At 36.3% G+C, this 15,537-nt stretch overlaps 2 protein-coding genes across 11 annotated transcripts in view; one reads left to right on the top strand and one right to left on the bottom strand.

Annotated features, from left to right (window-relative positions):
* The window catches only part of lrmp (lymphoid-restricted membrane protein), a 36,512-nt gene extending 34,690 nt beyond the window's left edge, over positions 1-1,822 (bottom strand). For all 10 annotated transcript variants that reach the window (XM_028448919.1, XM_028448922.1, XM_028448926.1 and 7 more), the window contains exon 1: positions 1,689-1,822. The gene's annotated coding sequence lies outside the window, so the exon portion shown is untranslated. The remainder of the gene's footprint in view (positions 1-1,688) is intronic.
* Positions 1,823-2,283: 461 nt separating this feature from the next.
* Positions 2,284-13,373, top strand: bcat1 (branched chain amino-acid transaminase 1, cytosolic). The gene is given in 10 exon segments (XM_028450905.1): positions 2,284-2,289; positions 6,038-6,307; positions 6,463-6,522; positions 6,622-6,741; positions 6,831-6,991; positions 7,115-7,257; positions 7,407-7,492; positions 7,721-7,861; positions 9,189-9,263; positions 13,260-13,373. Coding segments are annotated over 10 exon segments (1,101 nt in total). The 3' UTR covers positions 13,299-13,373.
* Positions 13,374-15,537: the final 2,164 nt, after the last annotated feature.

The following is a 15,537-nucleotide window of genomic DNA, read 5'->3' as shown; positions in this document are numbered from 1 at the left end:
AAGGCCAAGGTCAGCCAAAGCATGCAAGAACTAAAGCATGCATAGTGGTTGTAAAAGATAGTTAAACTCATCAGATGTTGAATGTTGACATCAATTACGTATTGGACTGTCACCAAGTCAGTTGAATCAGAAATACAGGGAGTACTTGAGAGAAAGAAAGTGGAAAATTAACAAACAAAAATGTTAAAAATATGGGGTTCTATAATGTTTATTTTTAGTTGAAAATTATTATCCTAACAATGATAAGAGAAATTATCTTGATTAAAACATGAACTGGAAATACAACGCTGAGTCTTTGTCCCTCACCAGGTGGAAGACAACCAGAAACGATAAAAAACTATAGTAATATATTCATTCAGGAGACAAATAGTAATGCGGTTTTATTCCACTTTTTTACAATAGGATTCTTTCAAATGTGTTTTGTCCCTAATTCATTCCATCATTATGGTATACAGTTCTTTTTTTAATAGAATTCTGAGCAAAATGTTGAAGTCAGACAAAGTGGTACTTGGATTCAAAAATAAGAGAAAGAGTTACTTGTGCCAAATAAGTTTGAGAACCACTGGTATTGATTAGGGATTGACCAATATGGGTTTTTTAGGGCCGATGCCGATACCGATTTTTTCCCATCAGCCTTAGCCGATGACCGATACGTACTGCCGCTTTTCTTGAGCCGATATTTGGAGCCGATGCTACTTTTGCTCCCTCGATTTACATCACAAAAATTACACAATGAGGAACATTTATTGAAATGAACAAAGGTGAGGTAGCATGACAACAAGTAAAAAACATTTAACAAATAATAAAAACAGATGATGTAGAACAAGTAAAAAATGTTTCTGCTTTCTGTAAATAATGTGGATCGGAGAACTTGCCAACACACGTAAAAAACTCAAAATTGGGCCGATGTATTGGTCCATCACTAGTATAGATAACGTTCATGATTCATCTCACAGTCTAAAAACAAAATGTGTACTGTTAAAATTACATATTAAAATTTGAAATGGGGGAATAGTTATTTTGTGACAGATTAGTGACCTTGTCAGGGTTCCCCCTTTGTTTTCTCCTGCTGTGATTACAGGTTACAAAAAGTTTAATATTATAAACATGGTTTTTCAGCATTTTCCCCCTTTTTTTTCCTCCCCTGTCAAGACTACTTATTTAAAGTATGCATGCAATAACCTGGAAAACAATGTAAAGTTCTTTGAGAAATTAAAAGAAAAATGTCAGATTAAAAATAAAAAAATAAATAAAACTCAAAGTCCCAAGTATTGTCAATGTTTTGTCAATCGTCTGCCTGCTCAACACACACCTGACTCTAATTAGTGGTAATCAACAACTTACCAAGTTGCATGCTTGAAATCATTCAGCAATAAAAAATAAAAAAAACAACAAAAAAGCCAAAATTTTCAGTTTTATTATATTGAGAAGTGAGGATAAACTTTGTCCAAAATTTATAAATCCTAAATTTAAAAACAGTTTTGTATTTTGACCAATTCTATATATTGTTTTTGTCAAGGCTTCTACGGGAATACCTTTGTGTTAATTCATTATTGCTTTAAAAGGAATATTAACCATAAAATTGCAAACAAACGTTGAAGCCAAGTCCACTCATTTAACACACACACTCTAGTGTACAAATTTGGCCATAATCTACAATTCACATACAGTTTAGGTGTTTTTATTACCTTATTTGTCCACCGAGCTGACGTTTGTTGAAAGTACCGGACACGGTATGTTAAAATGAGTGCACGAGGGACAACGTGTTTTAAATCCGTGAGAAGTTCACGTCCAAAGTGACGCAGCGGCTCCTCCTAGCGGCCGGAACGCCACACTGCACAGAGAATAATATTAAAGTCTGCTGCAGTTTTTCATGATGACGTGAACAAAAATGGAAATAAAATTACATTCATACATACATAATATATTTCACAAGAAAAACATTGATAGTTGAAATACAGTTTTAGTTAATATTTTACATTCGTGTAATAGATTCGTTTTTTTTTTTTTTCTGAACTTGTACCTAAAGTTTAAACTTTAACACAAATGTTTATTGTTAGATAAATAATGACTTTCGGCTCCGTCCTTGTTGTCCTTCCAGCTTTCTCACCTTAGAACAGTGTTTTTCAACCTTGGGATTATGACCCCATGTTGGGTCGCCTAAAATTTAAATGGTCAGTGCTTAATTTTTTTTTTTTTTAATTTATTTTTATTTTCAAAGTGAACGGGCACATGTTTTATTTGTTTATTGGATTAGGTTAGGGTTAGGGTTATAATCTCAGTATGGAGGTAAACTCAGTATGTGACACCGGGTGTTGTTTCGGGAAAAATGTCACGGGAATAATTTTTTTTAAAGCGCTTTTGCTCACTAAATGGGCCAAAAATATCACATGAACACAAACAACCAATCACCCTGAATGTTTAATAAAAGAACGATGACTCAGCATTAAGGAAGCGCAGACAATCGCCCGTCAGGGAGCACATCCAACTCTCACTCAGTGAGAGTGACAGCTGTCAAAATCTGCCATGTTTCAGCACCAAGGACAGCGCAAAACCAGCGCCAATTTAGCCACTCATCACAAAGGTAGGTGCACCCATAAGGCCATAACTCATCTAATGAATCAGCAGCACAGCAGAAAATGATAATACATTGTGTGCTTACCTTTTATTTCTAAACAGCAAAAAAAAAAAAAAAAAAAAAAAGAACAGCCATGGAGCCATTTGTAACCTCGCAACTTTTTTACATGGTTTTGAGGCTTGTAGGATTGCACTAGCTGTACACACGTCATGCTTTTGTTCTCAAACCTTATTCTTTACTGCCATGTCCCCATGACTGCCCCATTTAGAAGCTTGGTTTATAACCTCTGCTTGTTGGTGTGGTGAGTGGTGAGACAGCAGGCCTCACCCTGAGCAGCCCATAAGCAGTTTATTGAGCCATGTGTGAAGCTGCACCTGTCACTCGCATCCCTGCCATCCAGGCTCAGACGTCTCTCCTGCTCTGAAGGTAATTTACACCTCAATGATAAAACACAATGTGTTTTTAATCTGCCACTAAGTACACACAATAGACAATGTGGTCTACATAAAAGCATATGGATTAGTGATGCACATGGATTACATTGGATTGTCCTTTTCAGTTCTAAGTCAACGCTAAGGTCTGGGCATGTGCTGTTGTTACTCCTGTGGAATACTTTTATATTGTATTACGTTATTTGCAAGACAATTTTTTAGACAAAATATGTATTTATAGACAAATAATAACATGTACAATATCATAGATTTATTGAATGCAAAGGTACTTCCTTAGGCTAACTTTAATGGGTAACACTTTACTTGAAGTTTTATACAAAAGGCTGACATTACGCTGTCATTAGCTAGAATAAGGTGTCATGAAGGCTGTCATTAAGTGTTGTTCAGTAAATTTTGGCACCTTTGGAGCTATGTTGGCATTTTTTGGGTAAGGTACAGGGATCTAGTGAGGTTAGGAAGGGTTAGGGTAACTAAGTTTTAAGGTTAGGTTAACGAACAACACCTAATGACAGTCTTCATGACACCTTATTTATGTGTCAAGTCATAATAATGACAGCGTAATGTCAGCCTTCTGTAAAGTGTCACCCTTTAATACAAGTGGTTCAAATCATTTTGGAAAACTATTGTAAAAGGGTGCTTAATAAACTGTTCTCCATCATCCTATGCTTTCAATTTATCCAAATGTGTCTAAGAAAGCAGCTCGATGTCAACTTTCCCAATGAGTGAAACCAGCCCAAGCTTCAAGGTGATGAAATAAGTGTGTATGTGTCCCTGTGGTCTGTTCCATCAGCAACATACCCTCAGTAGTTGCTCCAACTGTAGCATCTTGGTGACTCCCTCGCTTCCCCACACCTAAAAATGCTTCTCGTTGCTCGACGTAGAAAGTATTCCAACACTCCTTGTCTTCATGTTCCCAAGAGAAACAGTGGCTGGCCTTCCTTTCAGCTTTCCTACTGTGACTTTAAGAGGCGTTGAATTACTAATCCCAGTAATACCTGAACCTGAAGAACAAAGTCTATACTTGAATGGAAAAGTTTTGCTTCAGTTGAACGTTATCTTGAAAACAATGGTGTCATCCCTGTGAGAGGTGGAGGTCAGAATGCTCATGCCAAGCTCCTGCAGCTTTGCTTGTTTTCTGACGTTGAACACTTGAACAGCAGGTAGCATGCTTTAAGGATTAAAAGAGTGAGCCACAACATTTGGAAAGCCCTATATTTATAAAGGAGAGAGGCAACACAGATTATATGTAACAGGACTGATTTAGTTTGGAAATGGAAATGCTTTGATTTAGAGCCCTATCACAACTGTTTTCTTGCCTATAACTAATCACATATTCACAAGAAGGCCTGTTTATATTTATAGCCTCCTAATCTCAGGCAAATACCACGTGAACAGTGTGTGAACTAAGAGAAGCAGGTGGGAGTGAATAAGATTTCAGTGGACTAAAATCTACGGCCCTGTACTGTAAATGTCCAAATTGTATACCTCTGAAAAAAACCATGATATATGTGAAAAATATGAAAAATGTGTGAAAATTATCAGAGTGCTGACATTACTTCATATTTAATAATGTGGCATCACAGAAAATAAAAAAAACAATTGCAAGTATAAAAAAATATGACTTTGATATGTATTTAAACTTCATTTAGACAAGAGTAATTATTAAGAAACAATGCACTTAAAAAGGAAATCTTAAATGCATCAAAAGTATAAAAACACATACTGTGTTATAATATCTGTGTAATAACTTCAATACTTGGATCCATACAGCCCATGTCTTTTGGAAACTCACCACTTTCCCAAGATTGTAATCTGGGATTATAGTGCAAGCAAACTTCACTACAAAGGAAGGGAAGAGATGAACTCACTGTCTAATCCTAGTCCTGTATAATCCCAGTCACTTCGCAGTTGTTGGTCAACGAGAGGTGTCCATTTAGGATGAAATTTCCATTATAGCTGTTGATAAAATACATTTCTTTTTCAAAATAATTTCCCAAATTTGTCATTAATTTAGCAAAAGTGTTTCGATAAACTGATACTGTGACACCACAGCTTTATTTGTTTATTTATTTGGACAATTTGCCGGGGTTGACCAGGAACCTGGGTTGGTTGGTTGGTTGGTTTGCCTGTTGATCTGTTGGATGGTTGGTTGGTCTGTTGTCTGCTGTTTGGTTGGTTGTTTGGTTGGTTGACTGGATGGTCTCCTGATCAGTTTGTTCATTGGTTGGTTGGCTTGTTGATCTGTTGGATGGTTGGTTGTTCTGTTGTTTGGGTAGTTGGCTGGCTGGCCTGCTGATCAGTTTGTTTGTTTGTTTGTTTGTTTGTTTGTTTGTTGGTTGGTTGGTTGGTTGGTTGGTTGGTTGGTTGGTTGACTAGCTGGCCTGCTGATCAGTTTGTTTGTTTGTTTGGTTGGTTGGTTGGTCTTTTGTTTGGGTGGTTGACTGGCTGGCCAGCTGATCAGTTTGTTTGTTTGTTTGTTTGTTTGTTTGTTGGTTGGTTGGTTGGTTGGTTGACTGGCTGGCCTGCTGATCAGTATGTTGGTTGTTTGGTTGATTGGTTGGTTGGCTTGTTGATCTGTTGGATGGTTGGTTGTTCTGTTGTTTGGGTAGTTGGCTGGCTGGCCTGCTGATCAGTTTGTTTGTTTGTTTGTTTGTTTGTTTGTTTGTTGGTTGGTTGGTTGGTTGGTTGGTTGGTTGGTTGGTTGACTAGCTGGCCTGCTGATCAGTTTGCTTGTTTGTTTGTTTGGTTGGTTGGTTGGTTGGTTGGTTGACTGGCTGGCCTGCTGATCAGTATGTTGGTTGTTTGGTTGATTGGTTGGTTGGCCTGTTGATTTGTTGGTTGGCCTGTTGATTTGTTGGTATATACAGTATATTTACAGATTGTTTTAAGAGGTTCACTTCACAGAAGTGATACAGAGCTCTCAGTACCAGAAAGGAGGTGTGATCACAAACAAGTATTTTCTCTCCTTTATTTATTTTTTAATTTATTCATTTGTGTATTTGGGCAGGCAGCTGATCTGCTTGTCCAGCTGTCCTCTTGCCTAAGCATAAAACCGGATGTGGCTGAGTTTGGGACCGTGTTCACTGACCACATGCTGGTCATAGAGTGGAGTCTGAACGAGGGCTGGAAGGCTCCACTCATCAAGCCCTTTGGGGACCTGTCCCTCCACCCTGCTTGCTCATCACTGCACTATGGCATACAGGTACATGAAACACACCATCGTCAGATTTAAAAAAAAAAAAAAAAAAAAAAAAAAATTCAATAGCCTCAGATAATAGTTTTAATATTTTCTTTAATCTTCTTTTACACTTTTTTACGACTTTTTGTAAATTAATCAAACCTAATACTCACATTTTAATATAGACATCAAAGAATAAAAGCAGTGTGGATTATTTCAATCTATAAGACATTGTTTTTTTTGTTTTTAACAAGATTATAAAAAGTTCCTCTTTCATGTTATTTTGTCTTTCTGCAAAGAGAGCTTGTCTCCCTGTGAGTGGTTAACGAATGAATGAAAACAATAATTTAATAAAAGGCTGTTTTTATTAAACTCCTCTTATCTGGCTTTGTTTGTCCGTCTCAATCCTGTAGGCCTTTGATAAGTCAGAGCTCCTAGAGTGTATCAGGAGGCTGATCGAGCTGGACCAGGACTGGGTTCCACACTCAGACTCAGCCAGTCTATATGTCAGACCAACATTTATAAGCACTGAGGTGAAGGAGTGTAAAGTGTTTAACAGCTGCTGTTGCAGGTTTAATCATTTTCAGCATAAATAATGTCTTATCTTGTGTGTCTTTACAAGCCCTCTCTGGGTGTGAAGAAGCCATCCCAAGCATTGCTGTATGTCCTTTTGTGCCAAGCTGGCTCCTACTTCAACACCAACACTGAGACACTCTCTCTGTGGGCTGATCCAAAGAACATCCGAGCCTGGAGAGGAGGCACAGGAGACTGTAAGATAGGAGGGTAGGAAGAATTAGGAGTTATTTTTTTATTTTTTATGTCTTTATCAATCTAGTGCACTCAGCAGTATTATATACAGCTCATAAGAATACAAACTAAAGTCATTTTTGTGTTTGAATTTTACAGAAACTACGGATGTTCTCTGTTTGCCCTGTATGAAGCAATGAATTATGGGTGTCAGCAGGTTCTTTGGCTGTATGGAGATGATAATCAGATTACTGAAGGTGGAACTATGAACATCTTCTTACATTGGATCAATGAAGATGGAGGTTTGTCTGTTATAATTATCAATTGGTAATTTAGTTAATTCTTTGACAAGCCTGACCTCTTCTGGCAGAACAGCTTCATTACAGTTTAAATATACTGAAAACTACTTCTCCATGATTAATACAATTATTTAAACATCTATTTTGTTCAGACGAAGAACTTGCAACTCCGCCTCTAGATGGTCTCATTCTTCCTGGTGTTACTCGACAGAGCATCCTAGAACTGACCACAGGATGGGTAAATCAGACTCATTCAAATCCAAGAACATACAAAAAAGGATATTATATTCTAATATTTCAATTAATAGATCATGTTTGAAACTGTATATAATATAACCAAAGATAATGAATATAGAACATACTTAGAATTCTTGATTTTTTCATAGCAGTCAAGCAGCAACCTGTAAAAATGACCCAACATGCAAAGTTACAAAATCAAGTGAAATGAATGCCATCTTTTTTGCAGGGCGAGTTCAAAGTGACTGAGCGTTATCTCACAATGAGTCAACTTTGCTCAGCCCTGGAACAGCAAAGGGTTAAAGAGATGTTTGGCTCTGGCACTGCTGTCACAGTGTGTCCTATAGGACGCATTGTCTACATGGGGGAAGTAAGTATCTGGGACATTGTAACATAATATATAATTTAATTATGTAAATGTATGATCTAATTTAAGATATGTTTGGTTCCACTAATAGTAAATTATAGAAGTTGTGGGACTATCCCTCTTTACTTATTTCAGTTACTGAATGTTCAAAAACCTTGATCTGTTGTTGTTTCATAGTATTAATGCATCGCTCTGTGTTCATTATTTTTTGATCTAACCAAAAAAAAAATGTTTTTTTTCCACCAACATAAAGCATGTAAAATAAAAACAATGACATTTCTTAAACATACAGTATATATTTAATGAAAGTATTCAGACAGATCACAGTTTCACCAACAGCCAACCTTTCCACTCCTCTTGGGCCTCCAATTTTCCATCTTAATATGGACAAAAAAAACCTTTAGGTTATGTATATAACCCCGGTTCTATGAGTAATATGAGTGAGATGTCTCACCATGGGGTACACACTCCCTGTAGCCCTCAGAATACACATTCTGAAAAGAAAAAGCAAAATCAGCATCAGAAATATTTGGATATTTCCGTGGATAAATCACTTCCGTTACAGTAGCTCCCTAGTGAAGAATTTAAAGCAGGGTGAAATAAGAAACACAAGACACGATACATACAATGATCAAAATGTAGACATGAAGACCTAATAAGAATTATATAAACATAAGAAATTAAATATGTATACATATCCATAAAAATACAAGTATTCAGTATAAACTCGTAAATCTACAAAAGTACAATCAAAAAGCAGTTGGGAATATGAACCATTGTGTTTATTTATTTTTAGCATGTTTTTCAATTTAAAATCAAGGCCCAATATGACATTAAATTACCACATATGTATGTTTTTGGACAGTATTACACATTTGCACATTATTTATCCCTAGAAAACAGGTGAGCGGAGGTCTAGCAAGTGTAGAAAAATTGAAAAATGTGTCAATGATCATTTAAAATTGAGGTTAATTTGCCAGTTGCTAGTTTTTCACTGAAAATTTAATGGAAATAACTACAGTATTTGACATGGACTAAATCCTCCGCTTACATATTTTGGAACCACATCATGCATTTCTATTGTGTTTTTCTTGCATCTACTGCTGGTTCTCGAACTGGTGTTCAATGGCCCTCAGGTGTGATTTTTTTGTTTATTTTTTCAACTGTTTTTCATGTTGTATCAATACAAAAGTGTATATTGGCTTTACTTGTGACAAGACCGGGGCCCTCACTCTGAAAAACACATTTGGCCAACTAGCGTTTTTGTGTCCATATACTGCATTTACTTGCATTGCAATGACAAGAATGACGTTGACATTTTGTGCTGCAGGATTTGCAAATTCCAAGTCACAATCAACACCTGCAGTTGACTTCCAGGATTACAAAAGAGCTCACAGATATTCAGGTATGTTCATCACAAACACTTACAATTATGAAGTGACACCACAACGTTGGTTCAATACTGTAAACCATTGTTTCCTGAGATCTATTGAGCTCCTGTGTATACTGTATACTCTTTCTATTTGTTACCATCAGGATTCTGTGTTCTCATTCTTATGGATTGGCATAAAATAGGCTTGAAATGAAGAGATACATTTGGGTGAAAAGCATCTTTCAAAATAAAGACTATAAGAAAAAATTTAATTATGTCATTATCTTTGATCTTCAAAATACATCATGCACTATAACACTACTGGTAATTTTGTTACACTGCGACTAGAGCAAGCCTCATTAGTTATGTTTATTGTGTGGGTCACATATCTGTAGGTAATGAGTAAAGCCCTGTTAATACAGTTTACAGTCTTCACAACGCCACAGGTGTAAATACACTAATGACTTCTGCTGAAGGCTTGCTTTGTGTTAATAAATGAACTGTCCATTCAGTCCTTTAGCTTGTTCATAACTCTTATTTTATTACTTAGTAAAGTTTTATTACTTTTTAAATCATTATAGTTCTCGTACATTATCCAGGTTTTCTGGCTAAGATTCTTAAAGTCGTAACGTGGTTTGAACACGCACCTTGTAGCTATTTAGTTGTAGTATTATGTCCTACGCTTCCAACGGTGTGTTAACCATCTTCAACAACCTTGTGTCTTGGGTATGAAAGTAGATAGAATTAATGAACCACAAAAAATAGCAACGTAATTCAACAAAGTTTGTGGTTGGAAAAGTTTTACCCAAAGAAGTATGTTTGTGTGGAGTTTGGCTCCTTGTTGCCAGCTATTCCTAAAGGCTGTGCCCACACAGGTGCTCCACACAGAGCTCAGTGGGAGGTGTGTCTAATGTTTGCAGACAGATGTTTCTAGGTTCTCTCGTGATATTACTACAGCTTTTTAAAACCTTTACATTCCATCAAGCAAATCCATTTAAACCATATTTGGTAGCGATGTAATGTTGTGCCACATTGATTCTGTTTACTAGAGCATATGTCCACAAAGGGCAGTGCTAACTGTGCTAACACACAATGCTAGCTGTGTGCACACAATGCTAGCTGTGTGCAAAGCTTCAAAATGTCCTTGATTGCAGGCCTGGACAAAGACTTGATGATGACACTTTAAATGTTTGGAATGCAGGATATTTAATGCAAATTCTGTCTTTGTCTTCCGCATCTGTGAATTAGAGATGTTTGATATTAGTTTTTGCCAATATTCGATATTGTTACCACTTAACTTCTGATTTCCGTTATTAACAGATAACGTTATGTATATCGATGCCCCGCCTTCAACCTAATTTCAGGTTCAATTATACATGATCTCCATGGAAGTAACACGTTAATTCTCCTTTTAATGTGACGCTCCACTGGATTTATTGCACAAATAAAAATCATCTGTGCAAAATGAAAAAAATAATTCAACTTTAGCTACGTAAAAACTGCCGTTTTATTTTTAACATGTCCCAAAAACAGCAGCACATATTGGATTTTCAATATCATTGGGGGTAAAAAAAAAACAAAAAAAAAAACTGCCTTCTATTTTTAAGTATTTTCTCAAAATAGTTTTTCATGCTCTTCCGTAAAAACACACAACAACAATACATTGATGTTTGTCAAGAAAAGACTACATTACAACACAACATTTAGTGTCACTTAGAGCTTTAAATCTTTGCCCGAACCCGACCCAGATTGGTTCAGTCTATGATTTTAACACGTTGGACTTGGGCCCTGCGCGTTAATGAAGTGCCAGGTGATGCGTCTCGATTAGTGCGAGAAAGACGCACATATGGAGGCTGAGGAGGTGAGTGGAAGGCTGGCCTCTGTCACATTAATACATTATGATAAAAAAAAAAAACACACACACAGGTGACTCGTTCTGGAGCTGTGTGCTGTCACATACAGTATGTAGAGAGCATGTCTCTGAGTTGTGTGTTACAGCACTGTTACCGCATGTTTTGTGGCAGAAATAAACTGGTATGTAGCGGTGGGGGAATAAATTGATAGCGATACTAATCATCCACAATTCTGAATCGATTAATAAACTTCAAAAATCTATTATTATTTTTTTTTTTAATATATATATGTAATTTTTTGAATTACAAGTCAATCAATGAAAATAGAAACACGAAACCACAACAACAACAAAAAAACAGACAAAGTACAGGATGAAAGCAGTTGTACAATTCTTGTAGTCACTGAGAGTTGAGACTTACTTCTGAAAGAAAGGGGCAGCTGGCCTAAGCTTTTATTTACTGTAAGCTATTTAATTTATGCAAGTTATTTCTTCTACAGTACGTAAGTTTTTATTTTTTTTATCATGAATAAATGTTACATTTTGTCGTAAGTTTGCCTTTGTGTGATTACATCATTGGAATCAGTTTATTTAAAATGATCTTATGCAAACTGTATTGTTATGATGCCATAATTTGCCTTAACACACTAAGCATTGCATACATTTTTTAATCGAGAATCGGTTAAAACAAGAATCGATTGTGAATCAAATCGTGACTCTAAGAGTTATCAAAATCAGATCTCGAACTGGTCATATACGCGTTTATCATCTCGCATTGACTATTGTAATGCTTTTTTTTCACTTGCTTTAATAAGTCGACCTTAAACAGACTCCAGATCGTACAGAACGCTGCTGCCAGACGTTTAACTGATGCTCCCAGAACATCCCACATTACTCCCATTTTTTCTTCTCTGCACTGGCTTCCATTTAAGTTTCGAATAGAGTACAAAATCTTAGTTCTTACTTTCCGAGCGTTACATGGTCAGTCCCCTCAATATATCTCGGACTTGTTGTGCCCCTACACTTCAGGGCGAAGCCTTCTGTCTTCAGGCCAGGGTCTCCTAAAGATCCCAAAAACTAAATTTAAAACCCGAGGAGACCTGGCGTTTCAGGCTGTGGCCCCCAGACTCTGGAATAACCTGCACCAGCCTCTCAGGGAGCTTAAATGTGTGGACACTTTTAAAAAAAACTGTTGAAGACTTCACTTTTCAGAAAAGCTTTTAGTTAACTGGATTTTACATTTTTATTATCCTTTAACATTGCTGCTTTTAAGATGTTTATGCACCCATGTTTCATTATTCTATTATGATGTTGCACTTGTATTTTCACCACAGCTCTGTACAGCACTTTGTGATTTTATCCGCAAAAAGCACTTTATAAATAAATAACTTACTTACTATGAATCGGAATCGAATCGTGATCCTAAGAACCCAAAGATTGACATCCCTACTGGTATGTACTGTGTACATCCTTCTGGACGCTGCTAGAAAGAGAAAGTAATGAGTGAAAGATGATCCCTGGTCTAATCGGGGAGCATGGAAAGTGGGAGATAGTGGCAAAACAAACCCCTGAGTTCTTTCATTAAGCTTGTTGTAATTTCACGAACCCAGTTATTGCCTCAGCCATTTATGATCTTCAAAGCCAAGATGCCAGCAAAAGAAGCCTTGAACAAGTGGGAGGCGAGGAGGAGGAGGAAGAGGAGGAGGAGGAGGAGGAGGAGGAAGAACATTTGGAGGCTTGTGGAGGAGGAAAAGCTTAATGAACAATAAAATTGACAAAACGCTAGAAACTGTTCTGTGCTGTTCCTTCTTCTAGTTAATTAGAAATCGTGTTCTTTTGTTTCCCCTCTGACGTTTATTTACTTTCTCACTTCGACCATTAAAGGAAATTTGCAACACAAGATGTAAATAATTGGATTTGTCTTCACAGCTGTCATGGATTGGGGAACATTTTGTTGTGATTTTTTATTATGCTTCTATTTGCTGTGTTTAGTTGTGTTGCTCTCTCTTCATGTCTGAGTTTGGAGATTTTCTCAAGGGTATTTGATCTTGGCCCTTTTCATTTGTGTTTTTGCTTGCAATCAGAAAAGTTTTCATGGTGAAAGTTGTTTTTTTAACTAATTAAAACTAGATGATGTATGAACTGGCTTGACTGTCATGTGTTTATTTGTGTTCCAGCGTGGACGTACAACCAGCAACTGGACATACCTGGTGTAACGGTGATGTGGAGGACGGACAATCCACGGACAAGATTAATCAGAGTGCGTCGATGCAAGACAAACTGTACGCAGGCTGTAACGTGAAAAGATTGTGCAATCGTCTTAACTTTTACTGCAATATGCAGGAAAGAGCAAGTTGCAGGCAAAACAACTGAGGCGATGTCAGCCAACTTTACTTCCTTTAAAGCTTCCTTCATAACAAATACACAACTGTCCAACATAATTAATAACATGTCTCATGCAATAATACAGAAATTACTTACAATATACCAGGCTTCATGCTTCTTCTGTTTTAAGAGCTGATATTAAAGTGTATTAATGAATTCAGTATTAAAAGAAGACTAAAACTTTAATGCCTTGATTGAAAATTTGACTCTAGTTCAGAAATTAACATTATGTTGTTTATTGATACACTTTATTTATCTATTTGTTTATCTATGTAAGCTGTTAGTCTCCTGTGATAAAGCCAGTACATCAAGTGTAACCTGACATATATAGAATAGGAAATTAGCCATTTCACACATAATAAAAGCCAATATTTTGGTCTTCTGAGATTTCATGACTGGTAAAATCACTTATTTCTTCTGCCGCAATATTATTTTTTTTACCTGTATCACCTTTTCTTGGCAAACCACCAGTCTCGCATACCCACCAAATTCAGTGCTTAGATTAAAATGTTCTATTGATTATTTTACACAAAAGCCTCTTTTAAAGATTTATTATGTTTCTATGGGGTGCTGAAAGTAAGAATTTGGTCACAGATATGTTTTCAATATTTACCTCACTTTTACACATTTAGCTCTTTTTCCTCTCATCTAAGACATAAATTCAAGTAAAACATATCAACAATATGATAATAAGTTAAAAAAAAAATTCTTTTTAAATTTAAATCTAAATGTATAGTTTGAATTTAAAATGGTAAGATCAAATCTAAATATTAAATTTACATCTTAATGCTATATTTAAATGTAAATGTTAATATGAATCTAAATGCTTAATTTATATCTAAATGGTGAATTTAAATTAAATGTTAAATAAAATTATAAATGCTTAGTTTAAATGTAAATGTAAATATCAATCTAAATGCTTTATTTATATCTAAATGGTAAATGTAAATTACATTTAAATATAATTATAAATGTTTAATTTAAATCTAAATGGCAAATTGAAATCAAATTGCTGGATTTAAATCTAAATGCTGAATGTGTGGAAAGCTAAATATTTAGAAAATATTTAAATGCCCAAGGAACCCATGCCCATTCTAGTGCCCTCAACTCGTGAGGCCCCACCCACACCTTTAGAGCCAGCACTTACTGAACTATGTCACGAGTGAAAGTGTTTTAAATGCTGTTAAAATGTGGTTAGACTAATTTGTGAGCGTGAAAACTGCTCACAAATTAGTTTTACCTAAATATATGTCATATATAATGTCATCTTTATCCATCTTTAAATTGCACACAAAAGTTTTAAACTTTACTGTAGCCTTCCTTGGATAACTGAAAGTAATATCCTTGTGGTTTGACGTCTTCTGTCCTGAAAATAAGGCTTAAACCAAACGTTCTTATTCTTGTTTTCAAAATATGTTCTATACAAAATATATTTTACATTATATGATTTTTAAGGAAAACATTATCTACCATTGATGATAGAGGTAAAGATAGCCAAAGAGTGTATCTCAACAAGAAGTTCACAATCTCACAAGATGATCCTGACAATCCAATGGAGTGCAAGCACTTTGTCTTCCAGTACACACAAAGAAAACCGACACACACACTCAGACCACCTGGAATACGACCAAAGCCATCAGCACAATGCAGTCATAACAGAAAGCCATCAAACTGGAGAGCACTTGGCCGTTTGTGCACAAATCCAGTCACACATCGCTCCGCATACACAATGCTAGCTCCAAATTAGAAGGTCAGCAGCGATGACCACCACTCAATTTACGCCTCATTAGCTCTGTGTGTGTGTGTGTGTGTGTTCATAAGATGATGGCCCAGCGGCGTGCTGGATGAATTTTGGCTCTCTTAGAAGACAGATCATTTTGGTGGCAGCTCATTTCTTCAGTGCAGTGGCACAGCTGGTGTGGAGGCTTGCAGAATATGCATACATGTTCACACCAACGCACGGAAGATCGCACGCATGATCGCACAAAAAGACTCCAAAACACCATCAAGCTTTCTTAATGTAGGCCACTGGTGGAGTCGCCGAGACATGTTTCACGGCAGGTTGCACTG

The sequence above is a fragment of the Gouania willdenowi genome, chromosome 6 (assembly GCF_900634775.1).
Source record: "Gouania willdenowi chromosome 6, fGouWil2.1, whole genome shotgun sequence".
Taxonomy (NCBI): domain Eukaryota; kingdom Metazoa; phylum Chordata; class Actinopteri; order Blenniiformes; family Gobiesocidae; genus Gouania; species Gouania willdenowi.
The sequence above is the reverse complement of the archived record's forward strand: the minus strand, read 5'-3'. Positions and strand labels throughout refer to the sequence as shown.